General features: G+C 40.2%; 2 protein-coding genes across 3 annotated transcripts in view; one reads left to right on the top strand and one right to left on the bottom strand.

The window, feature by feature from the left end:
- LOC110957763 (dedicator of cytokinesis protein 2) overlaps positions 1-4593 on the bottom strand; it is a 98321-nt gene extending 93728 nt beyond the window's left edge. Inside the window, exons 1-7 of the mRNA XM_022203956.2 lie at positions 4340-4593; positions 2063-2146; positions 1484-1524; positions 1230-1285; positions 1049-1145; positions 812-960; positions 401-536 (exon numbers count right to left, since the gene is read on the bottom strand). Of these exons, the coding sequence (XP_022059648.2) occupies positions 401-536; positions 812-960; positions 1049-1145; positions 1230-1285; positions 1484-1524; positions 2063-2146; positions 4340-4382 (606 nt within the window). The 5' untranslated portion in view covers positions 4383-4593. The remainder of the gene's footprint in view (positions 1-400; positions 537-811; positions 961-1048; positions 1146-1229; positions 1286-1483; positions 1525-2062; positions 2147-4339) is intronic.
- Positions 4594-9043: 4450 nt separating this feature from the next.
- hrh2a (histamine receptor H2a) lies at positions 9044-22981 on the top strand. 2 transcript variants are annotated; one of them, XM_022203961.2, is made up of 5 exons: positions 9044-9175; positions 16867-18481; positions 18662-18833; positions 19169-19322; positions 20361-22981. In XM_022203961.2, exons 2-4 carry the CDS (start codon positions 17476-17478, stop codon positions 19176-19178), a joined length of 1188 nt encoding a protein of 395 aa, XP_022059653.1. In that variant the 5' UTR covers positions 9044-9175; positions 16867-17475; the 3' UTR covers positions 19179-19322; positions 20361-22981. The 2 variants fall into 2 exon arrangements, with proteins under 2 accessions (XP_022059653.1, XP_051810793.1); XM_051954833.1 differs by lacking the exon at positions 19169-19322.
- The last annotated feature ends 1237 nt before the right edge of the window (positions 22982-24218 follow it).

Genomic DNA, 24218 nt, shown 5'->3' with positions numbered 1-24218 from the left:
AATAGATAGATTCTCTTGGTAGTGATGAATCGATGTTGAAATGCAAAACGAGCTGCACGGAGTTAAAGTGATGTTAAGCCAATTTGTAAGGATGTGAATTCTTAATTAGCCCTTGCTGGCAGACATGACTGGCAAGTTATCCATTTCCTGCAAAGTTTCATTTCACAACTTTCTTATCAAAAACAAAAAAATGCAAATGAAAGACAAAATTGTGATTCCACCCATGTCTTTCTGAGCTTTTATACATACCGATACTACACTGTGTAAAAGTTGACAAATTTCAAAGCAAAGCCATGCCAAAGCGGCAGAGTAAATCAGTTAAGATTTCAACATCTGCCATCACACTCTGAATTAAAACACTTTCTGTACGGTCCTCTCCCTCCTCCATTCTGTCCTGTACCTGCTCCTCTTTAATGCGTTCATTGATCTTGGCTGTGGCCTCCTCGTGGGCCCGAAAGAGACTGATGACACTGGCTCGCTCTGGGTCCAAGATGTTTCCGTCCTCGTCTCGAACAACCTGGTCCAGCTCCAGGATCCTGGGGTTGAGTATTGCAAAGATTGATGGAAGGCGAACAAGGTGGCAAGAAGAGTGGAGAGGAAACATGGGCAGTGAAGGTGAAACATCAGCGTATAAAAGACGAGATGGGAAGACAAGGTAATTAGAAAAGGAGCAGAGCGTTGTGCAAAGGAGATCAGTCTCAGTGATTAATAGTCGTACTTCGCTGGCTGATGGATGAGCTTTAACAATGGGAATGTATCAATATGTATTTAAGTGTGAACATGAAATTAAAGGATTTCACTGCAGACATACTTGTTGCCATAATCAATCTTGGAGGTAACTTTCTGCTTGAGCTCCTTGAATTCGTCACTCGGCAGGGTGCCAGACAGGAGCTGGGAACGCCACTCCATCAGCTCCCACATCAGCCTCTGGACCTGCTTCACACGCACCTCTTTATTGGCCTGGACAGAGGTAGACGTGCTGCATTACATTCAGTCCCGCTCACATTCAACAACACACATATTGTTTTTTTGATTATCTGGTTCATACCACAAATAGCTGCTTCCATATGCTTCCCCACTCTCTCAGTGTGGTGGTCACCTCCTTCACCAAGGGCATCTCTGTAGACATCACCACCTCCTCATCTCTACAATCGCACAGACACATACTTGAAAACTGAACAAATTCAGAAACTTGAAAACCGGCTGAAGAGTTTATTTTTTCCACTCACCCTCGTTTTTCAATGATGACCTCCTTAAGGTGAACAAAACTGACAGGGAACACTCCCTGAGGAGGAATTAATGTGGGGGAGATGAGAAAAGGAAGAAATTCAGTCATAGCTCAACATTACAATGCACAAACCTAGTACAAAAGGGCTCCCTGTTGAATAAATCCAGTTAACCATCGTTCTTCTGTTATTAGATCGCTCTTAATGTCAATATAATGAACAGTGTAAAAACAGGGTATTTGTGTGCGATCTTTTACCCGTTGGGACTTGTTTCGAGCCAAGTAGCCTCTGTACCACCCTGAAACACAAATCGACTGTTACTCACTGTTACTGTTAGACCATAATGTAGCGAGGAAAGTACAATTGCATATATTATTTAATTAGTAGTAACAATTATGTAATATTTGTACATTATGTATAGTAAATTTGTTCATCATGTCTACGGGATATTTAATCCAGTGAAATCTCCATAGAAAGAAACAAAAGTTACAGATTTTTTAATATCTTTAACTGTGAAAAGAACTGTTTCTCAAAATGCACAATCTGTATGTACTAATAAGTGTTTGTTTTTTGCAGCAAAAACTGCATTTTTTTATATTGCTTGTTTGTAATATAAGAACGACATGACTGTTTTGATGCAAAATTTTGAAAATGTTTACTGGTGAACATGAAAAAAACAGGACAATGTGAATATTCGGGAGCATCAAGCAACAGATGGCAATTTGTATAGCAGAAGATAATCAGTGAGGGACAAGAAGATAATATATTCTCTTGGTACTACGGAATCATTGTTGAAAAGTACTGTTTAATTTAATCTACTAATTAGATGTTCTTACCATCGCAGACCTCCTGGATGTGGACCGTGTCTCCTACCTCCAGGGAAAGCTGCTTCTCTCCTTGGCCAACAAAATTCCACTTCACTAAAATAAAATAAAAAATAAAACAAAAAAACAGTTATGGGCTAATGAAGGAGTCAGTTATTAGATCACTGTGTCAGTGAGCTTGACCGGTGAAACGCAGTAGTTTGTTGGTTGCTATGACCACAGCTGTTGATTGTATCCAATTGCCACATGCATGATTAGGCTAATGACTGAAGGAACAAGGCGCCAAGGAGAAACCCAAGAAGTCTGTCTTTCAATGGTAGAAATCTGGCAAATATCTTGGGGGATAAATAGATAAAAGTAGCTCAGCTTATGCAGAAGGGAGCCCTGAATCACCTGTCAGACTGATGAGCCACAATGAACCCAACAAACATGTAGGTTAACATTTTCATTGTTAGCTTTTTCTTTTCCTCCATCCAGATCTAGACTTAAGATGTATTTCAATAGATGACATTAGTCTTATGTAGGCAAAAATTTCAATGTCATTGTCTCCTTCCAGCTTGTCAGTTCTGAGGATTGGTTTCTTAGATTTTTTATGTTCCACTGAGCAGTATTTCTTTGGGCCTTTGGGCTGTTAATGGTGAGACAAAATGAGCTATGTAATGATGTCAGCAAAGTCTGAGACATTTTATTTAGATATTTATTACCTCCGCCAGAAGGTTATGTAATCATCGGAGTTTGTTTGTCTGTTTGTCTGTTAACAGCATAACTCAAAAAGTAATGGACAGATTTTCACCAAATTTTTACAGAATGTCCGGAAGAGCAAAAGTAACAATCGATTAGATTTTGGAGGTGATCCGGATCACCGTCTGGATCCAGGATTTTTTTGAAGGACTCTGTACAGTTGAGAGAGATGGCCGCCAGATTTGGTGAAAATCCGTCCATTACTTTTTGAGTTATGCTGTTAACAGACAAACAGACAGACAGACAAACAGCTGGCCTGGCGGAGGTCTGCGCTCTCCGAGTGCTTTTCTAGTTTTACTTGTCTTTCAATTTTCTGGTTATTTTGTGGTTTCATTTCAAAGCAGCAGTGGTAGCAACACATGCCGCAGGAAAAGGTACAACAGCAGTTATGTGACAGAGCAACACAGCGGGCAGATCATTGTAACATCAGTCAGTCTGCCTGCCCGTAAGGACTTACTGGCTTCTTTAGTCGACGTGTGCTCAAAGGTAACATGGACTCTAAACAAGTAATTACAGCTAAGAAATGGCAGATAATTACAGTCATTGTTGCGACTGTGTAAAAAGTGGTCCACTACCAGCAAAATGATGTTCAAACAGCAAGTGTATATGTGTAGTTTGTTAACAGTAGTCTACTTTTTATTATTTTAATCAGTTCTTTACAGAATTCAGCTGCACGGCTTCAGACTCGCACAAACTTCCTTCTTCACCTACTTCCTGTGTGTATTATAGTCTTCTACAGACGAGGAAGGCGGTTATTGTAAATACAACTGATAAATAGCACTTCCCCGGGTAATTACATTAGTAAAGCCTTTCAAATAACAATTTTAAATTCACAGGCACTTTCACTGACAACCTTAAGCTGGTAGAACTACTGGGACGAAAAACACTCTAAACTGTCTCCGCTCATTTTCCACAGTACAACCCACTGTAGCCAACTGATAAATAAATACAAAGGCTGCATCAGGCCAGTGAACAGTCTGCATTGGAAGTCAGAAATCTGCTGTCTTGCCAAGTTTGTGACTGCTCTGCATATCTAATGGCAGCACACACTGATCAGTGCCGCCATATTAAACCCACACACCAGATAAACTGCAGACTGTACTCTGAGGTTGCACTTGCACAGTCTAGGATTTGTTTCCTGGCCAAAATCAATGTTGCACGCTTATAGCTGTCATTTTCGGGAATAATTTGTCTCCCAGCTTCTGTATTTACAAGCTGCACAAGGAGTCACGCGGGCAGGCTAACTCCTGCTTGTTTCTCCATCAGACTGTAAATTTTGCTAATGCGATAGTATCCCTCCTGTTCCACTGCAGATCCTGTGAAATGAAATGGTGAATATGATTTTAATATTTAAACTGAGTTAAAACTGTGTGCATCCTGAAGCTCCCACAGCACCTGCTCACATCCTGTCAAGCAGGAAGTGATGAGCATCTATTTTTCTCATTGTTGTCCGTTGCATGTCTAGTTTACCATCGTATGGAAACAGAGAGCAACATATTTGTTCATGGTCACACACACAAAGACACAAATGAGCTCAGGCTGACTTACCGACACCGTACCGCTCTGTGGTGGTCCTTGTCCAAGGAGCCATGATTGCAGGTGGCTCTTCACCCCTCTTGCTACTCTGAGTCTTGTCTTTCTGATTTTCCTCCGATTAATTCTCTCTCCCTAAACTTCTAACTTCTGCATTTTTCTTTTTACTTTAAATGAAAGCAGTAAGCCCTGCCCCCTTTGCTGCTCTTCCTCTTCTGTCTCTTCTCTCTTCCTGCCTTCAGGCGGTTAAGAGGAAGTGAATGAGTTTAACAAGGTGGAGGCCTACAGTGCCCGCAGGCCTTTGCAGCATACAAAGCCTCAGTTTTTTTTCTTTTTTGTTCAATTGCACTTAGTGTGTCTATATTAAGGCCGAATATAAAACCTCACTAACATCTGATGTCAGTTACAGGAGCGCTAAGAAAACTTTTACACGGCATTTTTTCTCCAATTTGGGCCTGCATATGTAAACTTTTTAAATTAAGTTGCAATAAAATGACACAGAATCCAAGTTACATGTGTCATCTCTTCTCAAATCCAAACAGACACCGGAAGTATTGTGGCTTGCACAAAGTAGCAATCTGGTCGGTGAACCATGTATGATCTGAATCGATATTGTGACAGCTCACTCGGACATCTTACGCTCAGTATACCGTCACCTTTTCCCTTTGGTGCGTCACCCTCAAGAGTGCGAAATCAGAAGTGTTCTAAAGTTAGTATTGAAGGAAACTGCTGCTGTGTTCATTTCTATATGACTGAAGCTCGCCCTGGCTCTTCTGTCTTCACAGGGAGAAAGATGAAACAGGAAAAATCGCCATGAAAATCAGAATTCAAGGGAATATACTGGGATTCAAGTATCTCTGTGGAGTGGAGCCTAATCCTGAAACTCTTAAACACTGTGTTTGTCATCTGATTATCAATTTTGGACGGACAGACAACGTAATAACGTCAAATGTTAATTGTCTTGCCAGGACTACAGTAGGTCAAAATCTGTGTTAAAATCAACATTATTACTTCAGTTGTTTTCTATGAAAAGATATTCGTCTTGGAAACTGGGGACTTTGTAGAGATGGCAATGCTGAGAATCTGTCTTGCTGTTGCTGTTGAGATGTCAAGTCACACTACAGGTGTGTGCATTATTTATATTTTCTATATTATTATTTCTTTAGTTTTGGCTGTATAACATCAGAAAACTAGTAAAAATGCTCCATCACCAGGTCATATCATAGAGCGCCTTTATTCAGCCCACGGTTCAGACTACATCAGTAGTTAATTCAATATGCAACAATGACAAGAAAAATGAAAAGCAGCACATTTTCACATTAGAGGAGGTTCAACAACAAATTATTTCTGATTTTGGTGAAGGGTGATGATTATGAAAATAATCGCACATTCATTTTCTGACTAACCATTGCAACTCTAGTTGAAAGACACACAAAGGACTGCAGCTGTGATCCCGTAGGCAGCAAACTGTCATTGTTTTGGGACAACCCGATATTTATGTGTAGTGAGATTTTGTCTTTTCAGGAAGCAGGAACATACCAGCAGCTTCGTACAGTTTCTGAACTCAGCTAGTAAAACCAAGTATGAGTTCAATGACGCACATAAAATGATGTAGGTGGTGATTTCTTTATAAACCTCAAATTCAGTCAAATTACTCCTTTACAAAACATGTATTTTTCCTAAATTCTCCTGATGCTGCCATAGTAACCATCAGCCTTCGATTCTGAGGACATCCTCAGCACAGAAGTTGGCATCAATCATCCATGATAGATGAAACCTTTCTGAATATTCTTGACTTTATTACGAACTACACTCTTAGAACAGTAAACACTAAATTTCCATTTGTTATATTACAGCCCAGAGAGTAAGATTCAGCATCCAAACACTCCATTTCTAATCATCCTCTATTCTTTAAAATTTCAGCATCAGCATGACAGTCCAACAGTAACGAAACTTCTAAATCTATTCAGTGAATTATTTAGACTAGCTTTTAGTGTTTTACTACCGTCTGACTTTAGTTCAAGTCCCTGTCAATGAATATATGACTGACTAGAAGAAAGCAGAGGACAGTAAAATAACAAAAATATGGTATGTGTTCTTTCATGTTCATAGCATTTTTGATTAACTAATATTATTACTTAGACATCTGGTGTGGGTTTTTGAATATAAAGGCTTCTTGACAGGGCGGCTCTTAACCAGTGACGCTGTCAAAAACTCGACAGACACTTCAAAAGCCGATTCTTCATCACATTTTCGTTATTAGCGTGGGTGATGTTTGAGTCTTATTATTCCTCCGCCACACATTCATATTAGCTATCCTCCATTATCACCACCATAGGGAAGACATTACTGTTTTATTTGTCAGTTCAATGCTGATATCCACTGTGTGTAATGCCTTTTAGTATGTACCTACTTGTGACTCTTGAGAGTGGAACTACAAGTCTGATCTCACGTATTACGAGGTGAAATGACAAATGATGGCATAACTACAAAATCTACAAAAGATCTTCCAAAAAAAAGCAATTTCTGACAGGTATTGGTCATGAAATGTTTGGTAATGGATTTTTACAACAAAGTACTCCTGCAGCATGTAGCTTTAAACTGTTCTACTATTTATAAGATGATAAAATAATCAGAAGGACATTCTGGCATGCTCACAAAAGTAGTAATAACTACAGCATTATTCATTGAAACCGGTGATTAAGAGCCATGAGGATAACAACAAAAAATAATCGATTGGAAAATATTATTACTGCTGAAACCAACAACAAAACACTATTACAATTATTAAATATAAGAAACTGAAATCTGCCATCCACCACTCATAGCTATTCATTAAGCTATTTCTTACAATTTGTTTAAAATAATAGGTTTTGTTTAAAATGCAGTGGTGTTGCTTTTGTTTTATGGCATTTATTTCAAACTGTATATGTTTTAGTCCACATAAACTTAGATGAACTTGGGTGGACATATTTTTTAGATTTCTGTAAAAATTAATTTTTTAATTCAAGAAAAAAATTACTGTATATTATAAGACTGTATATGTCATATTGTGTGTTCTTGGCTGAATTTGCCTTTGCTGCATGTGATGGTAAAGGGGGATGTAATTACATGCAAATCCAAAAGAGGGTGGTGCAGTTCTGAATCGTTTTTCATTTTTAGTTTCAGTCTCCTGGCATTACCTCATCTTATCTTATCGCATACATCAAGTGTAAAACTCCGTGTTGACCCAGACTGGGAGCTGTGGTTTACTTCCCATAAGACAGATTTATACTGCAATGTTAATGGAATTTGAGCAACCATTGCCAACTGCATTTTGCACACTGCCAGTTTAAATACAAAGTCACTTTTCCTACATTGCTTTGTATTGAACGTTGGGGCCCAAAGGCAACAAAGCAAAGAAGCATCCAACTATGGCCACAATTCTGATCATATACAAAACCAAAACACAGAAGATACCATTGACTCAGAGTTAGAACTCAGATATTCTCAACCATCTTAGAAATATCTAAAGCTACTCTCGAAATATTCTTCAACACTGAAAGGATTTAATGCAGAGAAAGGTGAACCTAGAAACATTAGAAGTTGGCACTTAGAACCGAGTGACAGGATTTGATAAAAGGTAAGAATGAGACGAAGGTGGACAGATGAAAAAGAAAGAGAAGCACAACAAAAAAGAGAAAAATGATAAAGAAAGATACGTTATCACAGACTTTGTGAAGTGGAACAAAACTGGAACCTTGTTACAGGGGCTCACAAGGACAAATAAAGGTGGAGCTTAAATGTGTGAAGAAAGAAAAGTGAAAAGTGTAACAGGCAGACAGAGCCTCAGTTGAACCCATATAAAGACGAAGGAATAAAGAGAAGCAGCAGACAGAGGGACAGTCTTTTACAAAAAAGGGGAAGAAAATAGTCAAAGAAAAATTGAACTCGGCTCCAAATAAGATATGAACAAGGCCCTGGAAACTGAGACAGAGCCAAAGACAGAGATAAGAAGAAGGGTGGCAAAAACAGACAAAGGGAATGAAAAGTGGAGTGATGATGACTTATGGACGTGAGCCTGAAGCTCAGAAGACAAATGGATGGTGGACAGCAAAGGGAGACCATACCAGTGTCCAGAACACATTAAAAAAATAGATACAAAGACCAAGCAAAATGCAGCACCAAAAATAGAGAGATAGAATTATAAATCTCCTTGACCTGTTAGGTCACACAAGCCCAACTCTTGCCAGTTCTCAGAGATTTACCCAGAATCCATCCAAGCGTAAATCTCTGAAGATTCTCTAAATTATTAAACTGTATAAAGTTGAAAAAGCAGAAGCATTCATGTCAGCATGAGACATGAAATGGCAAAAAAATAATGTATGAGTTAATACCATGCCCCCCTTTCTTACTACAAACTGGACTCATTTGCCAGCAGCTCCATTAGGACTGAAAGCAGCAGGTAGTTTAGATTATTTAGGGACTACAGCTCAGTCTCTAGCGGGAAACAAGTTATTGAGAAAAACCTGCTTTGTCAAGTAAGGCTTGACAAGAGAAGGGAGGAGTTATTAAAATAATTTCTAAAGCAAATTACCCTGAAGAATGGAGTAAGAAAGGAGAACAATAGGAGACACAAAGACAGTGAAAGGGGGAGAGAGAGAGAGAGAGAGAGAGAGAGAGAGAGAGAGAGAGAGAGAGAGAGAGAGAGAGAGAGAGAGAGAGAGCTGTGTGAGGAACTGTTGCTCGCTCTCTCGTCTTTCTCACACACACACACTCATGACACACTTGCTGAGGAAGTCGGAGGTTCTCTCTGGGAACAGAGCAGCGAAGCAGCAGCAGCTATCAGAGAGGAGCAAAGGCAGCACTGAGGTGAGTTGATGAATTCCTACTTTATGCTTGCTAAATACTTGCCAGTTAATAACGTCAGGAAATTTGAATGAGCTGAGAGTGAAAGTGCAGTTCATCCAGTTATGTCTGGGGTTTGACATGAAAAATTAAGCTTGGCTTAATATTTGCTCTACATCTGCACAAATTTACATTTCTGCAGTCAAGCAAGAATGCTACAGAAAAAGAATAGCCATTCAATATTTGTCAAATATCTGATAAATGCTTTTTAAAACTAACAGCACACTTAATGAAGATTCTATTCTCACTTGTTGATATAGGATTTGGAACGGCTTTTGGCATTTTATTGCAAAGATGAGCAAGGAAAGTTGAAACAGAAAAGCACAATGTGTGTGGTTGTGGTGCGTGACCTCGGTCATGTATAAACTTGCAGCATCAGAACTCCCTACTAATTTGTGGAGGAGCATTAGATTTCATACTGTGGGGCTGTCACAGGGGTTCAACGGAGGCACTTCTGAGCCTAATGTGAGCATTTGAATTGTGCACAATGTCAAATATACAAAAGGGGTCATTTAATCAGTTCTAAATATGAGGAAGAGAGATTATTCTGTTTGTGTGTGTGCGTGTGAGTGTGAGTGTGAGTGTGAGTGTGTGTGTGTGTGTGTGTGTGTAAAGAAACCACAGAAGCACTTTAGCTTTTACCTGTTGCTATATTTGTGTCCTAGTTTAAACTTCTACATTTCTATACTTTCATACTTTAATAGTCTAAAAGAAATACAGCGTGACTTTGCATAGTAACACATCAACGGTACATAGAGACACGAGACAAAAGAGACAGAGGTAGAAAAACAAAGAACATACCGGGCCTAAAAAGTGCAGACATCCAAGTCTAACTTTTTTCTTTTTACTAATTTCCTTCCACTGAGGCAAATTAGCAAATATGAATGGCTAATTACAATAAGAATAGCCATATTGTTAATAAAGACTTCATTGAATTACTTCAAGTCTGAATATAATGATAACACCTCCCACTCCACTGGAGTACTGGAAAGGCAAATCAAGCCAGAACTGAAAATGAGAGCACTTCATTTTAGATTGTCTTTATTTATAGTAGTGACTTACAAACAATCATGTTTTTGATTTCATTTTATCTTTCATATTGTCTGTGTCTGACAACACACAAGATGTTCAGGGATGTTTTATTGGGCTGCTGTTTTCCTTGGTTTTTATATCGATGTATTGTCTTGTCATGCCATACCTTTTCCACCATTGCGGCTTCCACTTCTATTCATAACCACCTTGTTATACTTCTGTTTGTTTCATAATGGAAAAAAAAATACATCCCTGCTCATTCTCCTGCCTGAAAACGTGCTCTGATATCATGCACTTAGAAAAAGGCATGCAAACTCTTTGTGGTGATAAGTTAATCGCTAGTATGTGGCGATTCTTAGTGAAGGGGCTCACACTCAGTAAAAATTCTGCACAGGATTTCTTCCACGGCTCAAATTGGTGGTTTGACCTAGCTGAGCAGCACATGTGAAAAGTGAAGCAGAAAGAGGATGTGGGTTAGTGTCACGGCGCAGGCAGGGAGCAGTACGTGGTGTTGAGCAGTTCACCAGAAGGTTCCCCGTCTAGAGAGCTGCTGGGAAGTGTAAAAGTGAAATATGACAGGAAAACTGCTAATTTGGGCAGCGTTTGTGTGCGTTTCACCGACAAGTGTGCTAAAGCATTTTATAGGTCAATACTGCCACACTGAGGATAATCGATTGCCCCATGTGACCTGAACCTGTGTGCGCACGGTGCCCGTTTATGTGCGTGTGGCCCAGCAAGGCATGCTGTTAGTGTCTATACATATTTTATGCGTCTGATCCTCCTGTGTGTCTGTGGTCCTGTCTGTCACACAATGTGTTTCATTTTCACACTTTGTCATTATTTCACAGCTTCCCTTCGCTGGGCAGAACACACAACTGTTACCAAGCAACCCCGTATCCCAGACTCTCTCCCCTTTGCTTTCTTTGCTCTCTCGGGGTCGCTGTTTCAGAGATTAAAGCAAAAGGCGAAAAGGAAGACAGATGCTGACGCACGCACAAGCACGCACTCAGGCATCGACACATGCACAGAAATGCAGAAAAGCTATTGATCGCTTTGCAAAGTCAGAGGAAGGGAGTCAGCCTAGTATTTGGTGCTTAATTGAGTTTCATTAGGATAAATGAAGTATTCAACATGGCTGATTGCATTATGGTACTCCGATGGACAAAGAATGCAGGCACCAAAGTTGCTTTTAACAGTAGTAGGGCCTTCAGCATTCGAGTCAGCACTAAGAAACAATTTATCGACCAGGTACCAGTCAAAAGTCCTCGCTTTTCTTTAGTGTAAAGTAAATCTCTAATACATAAAAACCTCCAGCATGGCTTAAAAGTTCAAAAGATTACAGAACTACAGCAGAGTTCAGCAGACAGAAATTTTTGGTTCTCAAATATTTACACCACTTAGCTGTTGTCCAGCCATTAACACAAATGGTGTTACTGAGAAGGACACAGAGCCACAGAGCCACAGAGCCACGTGCTGTTGACACAACTCAGCAGCACTGCAAACACAAGACAAGAGATTGGGTTCATCTCAGGACACAACGCTGCAACTCCTAAAATCTATACAGAACAGCTGATGACTGAATTACCTCCTGAATCCATTTCTAGTCAACAGCAACCAAACAGACACTTCAGCAGGCTATGAGGTTACTGCAGGGGATTATGAGGGTAAAATGAATCTATTTTCCTAAATATATTCTGATATTCAAATTCACTACTTGTGTATTTGTGACAACAGATGTGATGTGATGGGTTTGATTATTTACTGGAATTGGAATGAAGAAGATCAGACACGTCTTCATCCATTTACTACAACAAATTTCAAATTTCCCCTTCTTGGATTGATAAAAGATCATTTAAAACATCTGGCAGGTTAACAATACAAAAATAATAATTAAAAAAGGTCAAAGGCTGAAAACTTGGTATTTGGAGAATCTCACAATTTAGGCAGCCAGTCCCAGCTGAGAGCTAAATAACTCCATTACTCATCTCCAAGCTCAGTCCATGTCTGGTACAGAGCCACTGTTACAAGGACTTCTCTGCCTGTCTTTCATCGTAATACCCAAATTGGGCTCTTGTCAGTAGAACACTTCAGGAACAGAAGGTCTAGATGAGGCAGAATGAAGCCTCTCCAGCTCATTTGCATGGTCCTTATGCCAAAAGATATGAGACAAGAAATTAATCACTAATTATCTTCCATCTCTGTGATGTCCTCCAAAGGTTTGATGTCACTTCAGTTACACAGAGACAGAGAAAGACTAGTCCTGGAGTGAACCTTTCAGGCACTGTCTTCAATCCCATAAGCCCAAGCAAATACTTTTTTGCTGCTGGAGAACATGAAACAGCATTTTCCTGCAAAAAAAAATCCTAAAAGTAGCGCAACCTTCACATCCTGTGAAAAACAGAGCACTCAGCACTCATTACAATCCATTACAGTCCTCAAAATGCATTACAAAGACAAAGATTTTGGGTTGTTCCTGTGTGTCCATGCTGGCCTACATGTGCAACAGTGCGTGAGCGTGCGTGTGTGCGCGTATATATACAGATGTAGTAACACTCCGATTGTTTTCCATTAAAGGCAACAAATGAGAAGTCTGTGACAGCAAACAGATGGTCAGTAATAAAGTAGCAGCGTGCCCACAGAAGTGATTCCTTTTATTGTACTTTCTTTTTACTATAGGTGTCAAATTCCTCAAAATAAAGGTGAATGAGTTGAACTGTGACTTTTTCCACTATCACTGTCATCCAGATTAACAATGGCATGGCACTGCTAAAATACTCATGCATGTAGCTTGTTCTAAGTCTCGTTTACTTACTGCACACTCTGATAAGTGAGTGATCAAGATTGTGTATGATTATGGTTTTAATAAAACACAAATGTTTATGCAAAGATAAACACAGGAAGCGAATATGATTATGCTCTCACACACAAGTGCAGCAACATGGGAAAAGGAATCAATCCATTCAGCTGAGGGCAGAAAATAAGTGTGCCTGTGTGGACGCACATACATGAACACACATAGCCTCATATGCATTATGTCCAGGGTTCAGATAAGGTTGTCCCTGGTAGGAAAGTACTAGTGACCTTAATATATGTCTACATGAGGACATTCCTCTCAGGCCTGTGTTGAATACAGGCCAAACCCAATTCCAGCTGTTTCTGTAAACAAATGTGTGAAGGAGAAGGTCTGACAGTGTGAGAGAGAGATTACGATGATGGAAACAGCTGAAATGTTTGGTGTCTGTGAGTCGGTCTGTGGTCCTGTCAGATAGAAAACCTCAGATGTCATGTGCATTTGAGAGCAGCACTTCATACGTTGGTGGCTGCGTTATCAGTGTTTGCTCTGGATGAAGTTCAAAGCAGTGAGCCGGTGACAGAAATGTGAAGATTGGAGGAGGGAAGAGATTAGAGATGGTGTTCTAGTTTCTGTAGAGTTAGACTTAATTAAACCTATTCTTTCTTCTTTTAATTATAAACTCTATATCGCCTCCTTTATGTCTTGATATGTCCATCTCTCAGTGACACGCTTTCCCTTTCAGGTGATAAGAGGGTAGCTCTGGACCAAGTCTGGCAGATGTCCCATTATCCATTACAGTTTTAGAAAATAGACAAGCAAACATTACCCACCACCCACTGACGGAAACACTTTTACTCTACACACTGCACACACACACACACACACACTCTTATCTAATAGTTCCCCTCATTCCCCCGGACACACATAAAAAATGCATGCACACACACCATTAAAGAGTTCACAGAGGACAAATACCACTCTGTAAATGTGTCCACACAGAAAATTAAATGCAGTCTATTTTTGTCACACGATAAAAAAAATGTCAATCATAGTAAATAGTAAGAGTATTCATAACACTCAATTCATCTTTTCATTGGCTCTGCTGTATTGTACACTCACCTCAGAAAGTATTTACACTCCTCCACTTTTTCACCCACAAAACATATTTTTCCGTGTCAAACTAATAACCGATGACTACCTTAATAAGTCATAATGACAAAGTGCATGCCTTCAGAATTTTTTGCAAATATATTTAACTCTCACATCCTCACATCTCTTATTTACAAAAGTTTACAGAGCCTTCGCAGAAGCACTCAAAATTGTATTTATGTTAATCCTGTTTGTTTTATTTTTTCCTAAGAAGGGTTGAGAATTTGACTGAAGTTCACCCGAGGCAAACTGAACTCATTGGGCTTATTTCAGGAAATCCACACTGCATATCAGGACAACAACCAAGCCATAAAGTCCAGGCAACTTTTTGTAGACCTCCAGGATAAAGCTGTGGTGAGACATGGAAAAGGAAGATAGCATAAATCAATTTCTAAAGCTCTGTGTGTTGCTAGGAGCACAGTGGCTTCAATTACTGTGAAATGGACCAAGTCTGGAACCACCAGGACTCCTCTTAAAGTTGATTGTCCACTTAAACTGAGTAAAAAGAAAAAAGGGCCTTGGACAGTAAGGTGACCAATAACCCAACAGAGCTGTAGAAATCCACTGCAGATATGGGAAAACCTACCAGAAAGACTTTTCTGCCAGATCTTCAGATGGGAACAACTCTTGCGTAAATGGCATGCCAGCTAAAAATATGCTTTCACTTTGTCAACATGAGTTATTGAGTGTAAACTGATGGAATATACTAATTCATTCCATTTAAAATCAAATCTAAAGGAGTTTGAATACCTTCTAAAGCAACTATGTGCAGCAGCTCTCCAAACTTTCCAGTGTCTGATTCAAGTTTTCCATCGGACAATTTGAGAGAAAAAAAAAAGTATTCTCTACTCTAAGGCTTTTAAATATTTCTGCATCAAGGCTTTAATCAGATTTTAAAATATTAAATCAAAACCAGTCTCAGTAACATCTCAGCTGCAGCAGAATGCTGAGAGACCTTTAGCCATGTGGGCTGTTTGCACAGATAATAAATAGTGTGTGCACAACAAACACTCATCTGTCTTAGTTTATGGTTTTATTATAGGTAGATTGGAATTCCCATTAGTTGGCTGTCGAAAATGCCAACTTTACTTAAACAGCAGCCACGAAAGTTGGAAACACCTATACAGAGTGACATGAATTAAAAATGTGATGATCCATATACTTAACTGTTATACAAGTAAATATTTAGCATCATGCGTGGATAACCTAAGATTCTTTGCTTAGTATCAGACAATGCAACAGTACATGTTCTGCTGAGTCCCTTTCTACTTTTAAGAGACAACTGAAGACGCAATTGTTCAGAGAACACCTAGGCACTTAATCCGACTCCACCTTGGGGGTAGAATAGGTCAGGTGGTCCAAAACCCAGCACTTTTTTTTAGCACTGACAAAGTTGAAAAAAAAAAGGGGGGGGGGGGTTGGCAATTCTTCTGCAACTTGATGGCAACACCTTTGACCTTTGACCAATCACACTTGAAGCACTTTTTGCACTTACTACAGGTTTTTCCTTATGTCTGAATTCTTGCTTGTGTTGTACGTCGCTTTGGAGAAAAGCGTCTGCTAAATGAAATAGTAGAATTGTAGAATTACCTGTTAATGTAAATGTTTTATATTATATGAGAATTTTTTCTATAATTTATCTGAAAGTGACATTATGCAAGTTTTGAAAGCGGAAACAGCACACATTTTTTCTTAGAAATAAAAAGTTGATTTTGGGAGCAATCAAATGCACGCCTGCTCAGTTCAATACACACTCAAGTGTTAGTTCCTGTAGCCTTACATGGTCTAATATTACTGCAAGCATTTGCTGACTAATGTTTGCTCTATTTGCAATGTTTACTTTGAAACTGCAGTATCATAGACATTAAAGAGTCAGTGCAAGAACCTGAAAAAGTTGTACCTGTGATATCATTACATTCAGCTTTTACTGTCATTATCTTATTTTTGTCCCATGCAGTCACAGCTGAAGCTGTTTACAAAACATTTTGCAGAATGACAGGTAAATGGAAACTGATCAGAGAATAACCTCAAGTAAAAGCTTACGTCTCTCTAGTTTACATTCTCCAAAGGCACATTATTTATTAAGATATTCCACTAATCTGGAAGTCATTCTGCCTGTCCATAATCATTTATTGTTTTTGTCAGGTGTTGCAAACTTGCTGCCAACTTAGTACTTGCTGACTTTAGTTTTGTTTTTCCTCATCTATTTTTGTCTTCCAGCTCGTGGTAGTTGGCGATTCTACTTATCCAATAATGTTTTAGACCAACTGCATAAGTGCATTGCAGAATTTAATGCTGTGTGTTAATCCACCGATGTGTCATAAAGACGCACTGACCCGTATACAGGCAACTAATTAAACACAAAACTAATGCTCTGATTATATGTTTTGCTCACACCTCGTGAAAAACAATAATAAAAATGTATCCATAGGAGTTTATTAAAATGTTTTACTAGCAGTGTTGTTGTAGATTATGGTTTTAAAGCATGAAAGTTAATATAATATACCATAGACATTGTAATAAATTAGCTATTAATAGGTTGTATAGAACAAAGCACAACTACAACCATACCAGAGAAAAGTGGCTGCTTTTTATTGTATGAGAACAGCTGTATGTATCTGAAACTGAAGGAAATATGCTAACTGGATTACTAACTGTATTTTTTATCTTTGCCCACTAGGTGTCACTACAACCATAGAAAATGGCAGTGAAGCCAACAAGAGGCCATGAACCACTGTGAATAAACCTGCATACCAGAAAGCCACTCAGAAACCCGCTCCGTGCCCAACAGCAATCAAGCACAGTGCTGGGTTGCAATTCTCAGTAGCTGCATTTGAGACAAAACATATGCTGGTCAACCAATATCTTGCATTTTGGATAAATATTGTGAAGTATGAGCGATAAGATTGCTGTGATCAAGTCACAGGAGAGTTGAAAGCTTAAAGGTTTTCAACGTCAGAATACAGTCAGTCAGCAGCTAAGAAAGTGGAAAAATTGGCAATGCTGGAAGAAAGGAATCACATGTAGGCAAAATCTAAAATCACATTTCACCATGGAGACAGTGAGATTGGACTGTGTGCACCTTAATAAATGGGGGCCTCTCAACACTCCGGGTGAACATATTAAATGACATTAAATGTGAGCTTAAGGCTTTTCATGTGAATGTTCTCTTTTCATAAAATGAGCGCATTTCACCACTTTAAAAACTGAAAAGAAAAATCTAACAATGGTTCACATAAGGCTCCTGCCATGATGTCATCTGGTTGTATCCAGTGAAGCACCAGCAATAATGTTGTCAACAGTGATGCTGGGTGTCGTCCTGTCCCTCCTCATCCTTCTGACTGTTGGAGGTAATGTGCTGGTGTGCCTGGCTGTCTGTGCCTCTCGACGCCTCCGCTGCCTGACTAACTGCTTCATTGTGTCGCTGGCTGTGACAGACCTGCTGCTCGGTCTCTTGGTTCTCCCTTTCTCTGCCCTCCTCCAGCTCAACGACGAGTGGCCCCTGGGCCCGGTCTTCTGCAACTTCTACATCTCCATGGATGTCATGCTGTGCACCGCTTCAATCCTCACCCTACTGGCCATCAGTGTGGACCGCTACCTGGCTGTGACCATGCCCCTGAGATACACTTCACTGGTGTTGCCATGGAGGGTTGCTGTGGCCATGGCGACTGTCTGGACAGTGTCTGTGGCGGTGTCCTTCCTGCCCATCCAAATGGGATGGAACACCGTTAACGGAACTGTACAGAACTTCGGGCCTTGGGCTTCAGAGAGGAGATGTCGTTTTGAGCTGAACAAACCTTATGTACTCACTGACGCTCTTCTCACCTTCTACCTGCCTCTGGTGGCTATGTGCTGGACCTACCTCCAAATACTCCGCATTGCACGGGCACAGGCCAAGCGCATTATCAGTGCCAGACCCACTTGCGTCGCCAGCTATAACTGCAGGAACAATTCCTCTGCCACTACCACTACGGTTTCCACTGTTTCAGTGGTGGCACTGCGGGAGCACAAAGCTACAGTGACACTGGCAGCAGTCATAGGGGCTTTTGTGGTGTGTTGGTTACCGTATTTCATCCTGTTCACAATACTGGGCTTAAAGGAGCATCCAGACCCGAGCACAGTACCAGAATATCCCTATGTGTTGTGGCTGGGCTATGCTAACTCAGCATTCAACCCTATCCTCTATGGATCCCTCAACAGGGACTTCAGGTCAGCATATTCACGTCTACTGAGATGTCGATGTCCTATTTACAGCGGGAGGAGAAGTCGACAGCCATCTCCCACTGCAGCAGCAGGTAAGACTGCATTAAGTGTGCAGGTCAAACTGCTTAATTCAAGCTCTTTATTTCTTTTAAGAGTGGACATTTATCTCTGAACTAAGATTTGCACATGTTGTGAATGTATGTTACTGCATTCTCCCATTTCCAGCATCTCTGTTTTTTATTTTAATTTTCCTTTCCTTCTTCACATCCCAGCCAGAGAGCAGCTTACAGAGGTGACACTGCTGTGCGGTCACACCCCTGCCACCTGCAGGGCGGGTGTAGCAGATCAAAACGTCATGCTTCAAGAAATGAACAGCAGGACGGAAACAGCAACTATCCAATTTGCAAACGGCACTGCTGCCACAGATGTCAGTGACAATGAGAGGTAAGTTAATATTCACTGTATATTTGCATTATGCTTCATGAGGACGAATGGAAAATGTTGCAGAGGAGTTCACGTCAGCAAGGAACTCAAAGAGTCATGACTCAGACCTCATCAAATAAAACCAGCTGCTTTAAAAAGATATACTTAAAATCCAAATTGAAGTAACACTGCTACAGCACTAACGTTGACTCACAATAAGATAAATGCCATGCTGGTAAAAACAAACCTCTACGACCAAAAACAGGTCTTGATATTGATTCAGATTTCTGTATGTGACACCCAACACAAAATCTGCTCAGGAATGTGTCTTTCTTCATCATTTTCACTGAGCCCAGGTTGTGCTGAGTCTGTTCTGGTGAGGTGGACGCTGTGCTCACTATTCAACCCAGAACCAGAGTCCGTCACCCCGAGGAGAAAGAGTAAAAGACAGACAAAGATGTACAGCCCCACTATTTGGAAGCCACAGTAGAAACACCTACAATACACCATGTAAGTACATACTGACATCCCTATAGCTCCCACAGACCATGTCTGGCCCAAAACAAATGAACTGTGACACACAGATCCTAGCTGTGTCATCCACAGTGTATCAGGCCATATGGCAATATACTCATTAGGCCAAGAAATTCGCTTTCAAGCACAGAGCAGATACATTATCCAGTTTCACATCCTGCTTTCATTTCTTTGTTTGCATTTTGTGAGCAACCCAGACTAATAGCTTTGATCATTTTATGTGTACATTTGCAAAGCATGAATTAGTTAAAGCAACAAAACAGGAAAAGCATTTTTTTTTCTTTGTGATTTGCTGTAAATTGTAACTCTACAATACCACACTACTGCAGCATTTGGTACACAAGAAATCTTTCTGTGCACTCAAAAAGCCATCCAATACAAAACAAAAGAGCTCTGCAAGGATGTTTCTCTATGTACTGCATGCATATGTATGCAATTATAGGGTTTCTGGCAATTATTTAACCAAATACAAGTTCATCATCAAGCAACAATTCCCACAGTTTGCAATGTCGACAATAACTCAGTTTAGTGAAGTATATAAAATATTTGTTGTATTTAATATAATCTTGGTTAAAAATGAACTAATGTTGCTGAACTGTGTCTTTAAAAAGGAATTTTCACAGCAATTAGAGAGAAAAATATCACTCCCTGCAGATAGTATTTGGAATTAGGGAAACATTAGTAACTAATACTGCAGCTACTGGGTGATTATTTTATATATGTGGTTTAAAACTTTTACTTACTTGTGAATTTACCACTGGGGTTTTTTGTTTTGTTTTTAACTGTAAATGGTACATTAATGTGAATTGATATTTCCAAAAGAAGCATTAAGTACTGAGTGCAACAAAACTCTTACAGCTGTTACCTCCACAGCACCAGAAGAAGCTAAACCACATTCACCGCAACGGCCAAGCTGCATAAATGAATGTTTGTTTCCTTTGTGCATTTTGTGCAAGTGTGAATGAATAGAGAAACTCATTTTAAATCTTCTTCTTTTGTGTCTCTCTGTGTTAGAACTCACTCAAGCCATAATTTAACAAACAAAAAGGAAAGGAAATGGGGATCTCAGCAACTCAACACCTCATCAGTTAGAATCAACCGTACAGGCACAGCCGGCCTCCCAAGACCAAACAAATGATGACACTCAACAGGAACGGAGCTAAAACTGAAGTCGTTAGCACAGTTAGCACACGGCAACCAACCGTCACACAGGGCGGCATATGGCCCTAAAATGCTTTTGAGCTAACTGGATATACTGAAACTCTGCAGGACAGAAAGAGACCAGCCAATTAACTTGTTGGCCATCAACTTCATGAGCTGCTGGACTTTTTTTTTTAAAATGCTGACTCAAGAGTGCTCTCCAGTGGTAACTTGAAGTACCACAACTTCAGCTTGAACAAAATACATGGACATTTAATTAAAAATGGATATTCCACAAAATCACAGAATGGGAGAAAGAGATAAATAGACTTTCATTAGTTATTGGTATGTTGAAATGTGTGACCTTTGAATGTGTAGCATGTAAAATAATGTTTAGTGTCGATTTTGAAGGATGAAGACGCCTCCAGATGTTGCTTTACTGTGGATCGCTCTGTGGTGAAATGTTGGCAAATACATGCATTGAATCATATTGTAAATATAACTGGCATGTACTGTTTCTCCAAAATAAATCTAAAAAAATGGCAACCATACAAATAAAAGGCAGCATTAATAAAGAATGTATTACTCAGTATAGTACCATTCATGGAGGCAAAAGGGACTGGGAAGCATGGGTAGGTATTATCATGTGGGATGATGCAGAAAATGTGTGCGTGGTAAGGACAGAGAGACAGATACATTGGAAGCAATTCATCACAGCTGTCAGCACACATGCTTTAAACTATTGCCACATTAACACTTAACCTTCCCCATTCTTCAAGCTATTTCCTTTGAGGAATTGCTCAAACGTATATATATAAGTCCCCTTGTGCAGCCAAAACGGCTCAAACCCTTTGAGGTATGGACTCCACAAGAAGGCGCTCTGAAGAATCAAAGGTATCAGGCACCAAGATGTCAGCAGCAGATCCTTTCGTGTTGTCAGGTGGGGCCTCCATGGATCGGGAATATTTTTCCAGCACATCCCACAGATACTCAGTTCGTCCAAGTCAAAACCTTGAACTCTGTCATGTTCCCAAAACCAAACGTAAACAGTATTTCACAGGGGGTTTCATCCACTGAAAGGGGCCACTGCCATCAGGGAATACAGCTGAGACGAAGGGCATTTGTGATCTGCAGCAGTAGAGGTGCAAAGTGTCACAACTTAATCCAAATGAATGACAAGACTCAAGATTTCCCATGAGAACACTGCCCAAACCACAGCGCTGTGGCGATAGGTTTGGCTACGAAAGATCCCAAACACACTGCCACCGCCAGCTTGCCTTCTTCCCAAACTGTGCATCTTACTGCCATCTGTTCTCCACAAAAACGATTCATCAGACCAAGCCCCTCCTTCCATTGCTCCATGGTCCAGTTCTGAAGCTCACATGCACAATGTAGGTGCTTTTGGTGGTGGGCAGTGATAAACATGGCCAGTTTGTGACTATGCAGACAACACTGTGTGTTCTGACACCTATCACATCCAGCATCGAGGGTTTCAGCAATTTGTGCAACAGTAGCTCCTCTGTGGGATTGAACCACACAGGCCAGCCGTCACTTCCCACATGCATCAGTGAACTATGGGCACTCATGACCCTGTCACTGCTTCAGTACGAATAACTGCATATCGAGAAATCCCACCAGAACTGCCTTTATGGAAATGCTCCGTCATAGTCTGCTCATCACAATGTGGACCTCATCAAAGTCGCTCAGATCCTAATGCTGCCCATTTTTCCAGTTTCCAACACATTAACTTTAAGAACCATCTGTTCACTTGCTGCCTAATGTATCTCACCCCTTGACAGGAACCATTGTAATGCGAAAATCATGTAATTCATTTTACCTGTCAGTGGTTTTAAATTTCTAGCTGATCAGTGTTTGTATACGTTTGCCAGGCACCAGCTGGAAACAACAGATTTTATAATCCATTCAACCATATAGAATAATGTATTTGGCTTTTATGACTAGGATAGTCATTCAGTTCAACAGACTGTTTTATCTCTCATTCACCCACCAGTGAGTATAGCTCCACTATGGTAGTTGACATTTGAAAAGATATGTTTAGGTACTTTTTCCAAGTCTGCTCTTATCAGTACTTACATGCCATATCAGGGCTCCAGACTAACTTTTTTTCTGAGGAGCACAGTGGCCCCTAACTTAAAATTTTAGGAGCGCAAGCAGAAAATTTAGGGGCGCACAAAGTAAATATTCACATTTCCTCTCATTTTCACTGTATTACAGATAAATACTTGCACATAGCAGAAACTATGTTTTCAATTCACATTTTATAGTGCAGCAGTTGACACAACATAACAAGAATATCACTCAGAGAGCGCAGTGCTCCGCCAAGGCTGCTCAGTTGATGTATAATTTCTGACAGATGAAAACTTTAATAAAAATGACCTTGTGCTGAGCACAGGGATGTGTTATACATGTGCACATTATGTATTTATACCAAATCACGTGTAAATTACTCTTATAAAGGTCTGCTGATCAATTCATCACTTTTTGCAAGCCTTTGTTTTGCTACTGTTAAAATAACCGTTCTCTCCAGGCTTTTATTTTGAAGGCGTATTTTTAATACTATGGGCTTTTATTTTGTGGCCAATTCAGCGGCACAGGAACTGTTTCTCTAAGACGAGGTTTCTTGACATGACGAAAATGCTACCGAAAAGTCCGAAAATTCACGTAAAGATAAAAGAAAACGGTTCCACGCTTTTGCTGTCTAGCAAAGGATGTGTCTAAACTTATAAGCAGCTGGAATGGAGACAAGAAAGGAGTGAAGGACAGAAAGGTGAATTTGTGTTCAAAATAAGGCTGAACGTAAATAAAGGCTTTGTGAAACATCAGGAGCTTCACTGTCATTCGCCTCCTGCTCTCACATACATACTGTGGATATCTATGCTCACACCCAGGCGTAAACTAACTAGGCGTAACCCGTAACCCGTTGGTTTCAACGCCGAGAAAATGAAGCCTGGATTTTGCTCCTTCCTGGTCGCTGTTTTGGATTTTTTGGAGCCAGTGACGTAAAAAGCGTCATCAAACAGACTGGACCGGAGTGCAACTAGGGGCAGGATTGGCTGAGAACTCTCTTATCCCGCCCACATTTTACCGCAGAGGCTTCTGTTGCTGTCTATCAAGTATAGCCACGCCCCCTGGCTCCGCCAACTTTAACGATTTATTTAAAATTCAGTACTGATTTATTTTAAGATCGGCCACCTGATCTCTCATTTTGACCATGAAAACTAACGGGGAAAAAATCCTGAGCTGTAGAAAATCAGTCTATCAAATTTTATTTTTTCCAAAAATGAATTGGGGTCTATGGAGAAAAAGCTTTTTGGAGCCAACCCTAGCGGACGGCGTGATATTGCAAGTTTTTGACACTTCCGGGTTGGCTTCAATTCTGGAGCCAAATGCTACGTCCACTATATATACAGTCTATGCTCACACCCCGCCTGCCGCCTTCTTCTTCTTTGGTGTTCGACTCCTGTCTTCTTCTTTTGGAGTTAATGTTGGTTGGCAAACAGCTCATTTGTGCATGACTGCCTACTGGGTGGAAGAGTGGAGCAGGCGTTTGTCAGTAACAAAAATATTCAATAATAATTTAAAAAGAAATCGGCAAATTTAGTGGTCGCACATGCGCGAGTAGATGAAAAATTTACTCGCACTCGCTCAAATTTTGGTCGCAAAATGCGACCATTTTGTGGCAGTCTGGAGCCCTGCATATGTACTTCCTGT

This window comes from Acanthochromis polyacanthus, chromosome 10 (genome assembly GCF_021347895.1).
Source record: "Acanthochromis polyacanthus isolate Apoly-LR-REF ecotype Palm Island chromosome 10, KAUST_Apoly_ChrSc, whole genome shotgun sequence".
In the NCBI taxonomy this organism is placed as follows: Eukaryota; Metazoa; Chordata; class Actinopteri; family Pomacentridae; genus Acanthochromis; species Acanthochromis polyacanthus.
This window is presented reverse-complemented; position numbering and strand designations above follow the sequence as displayed.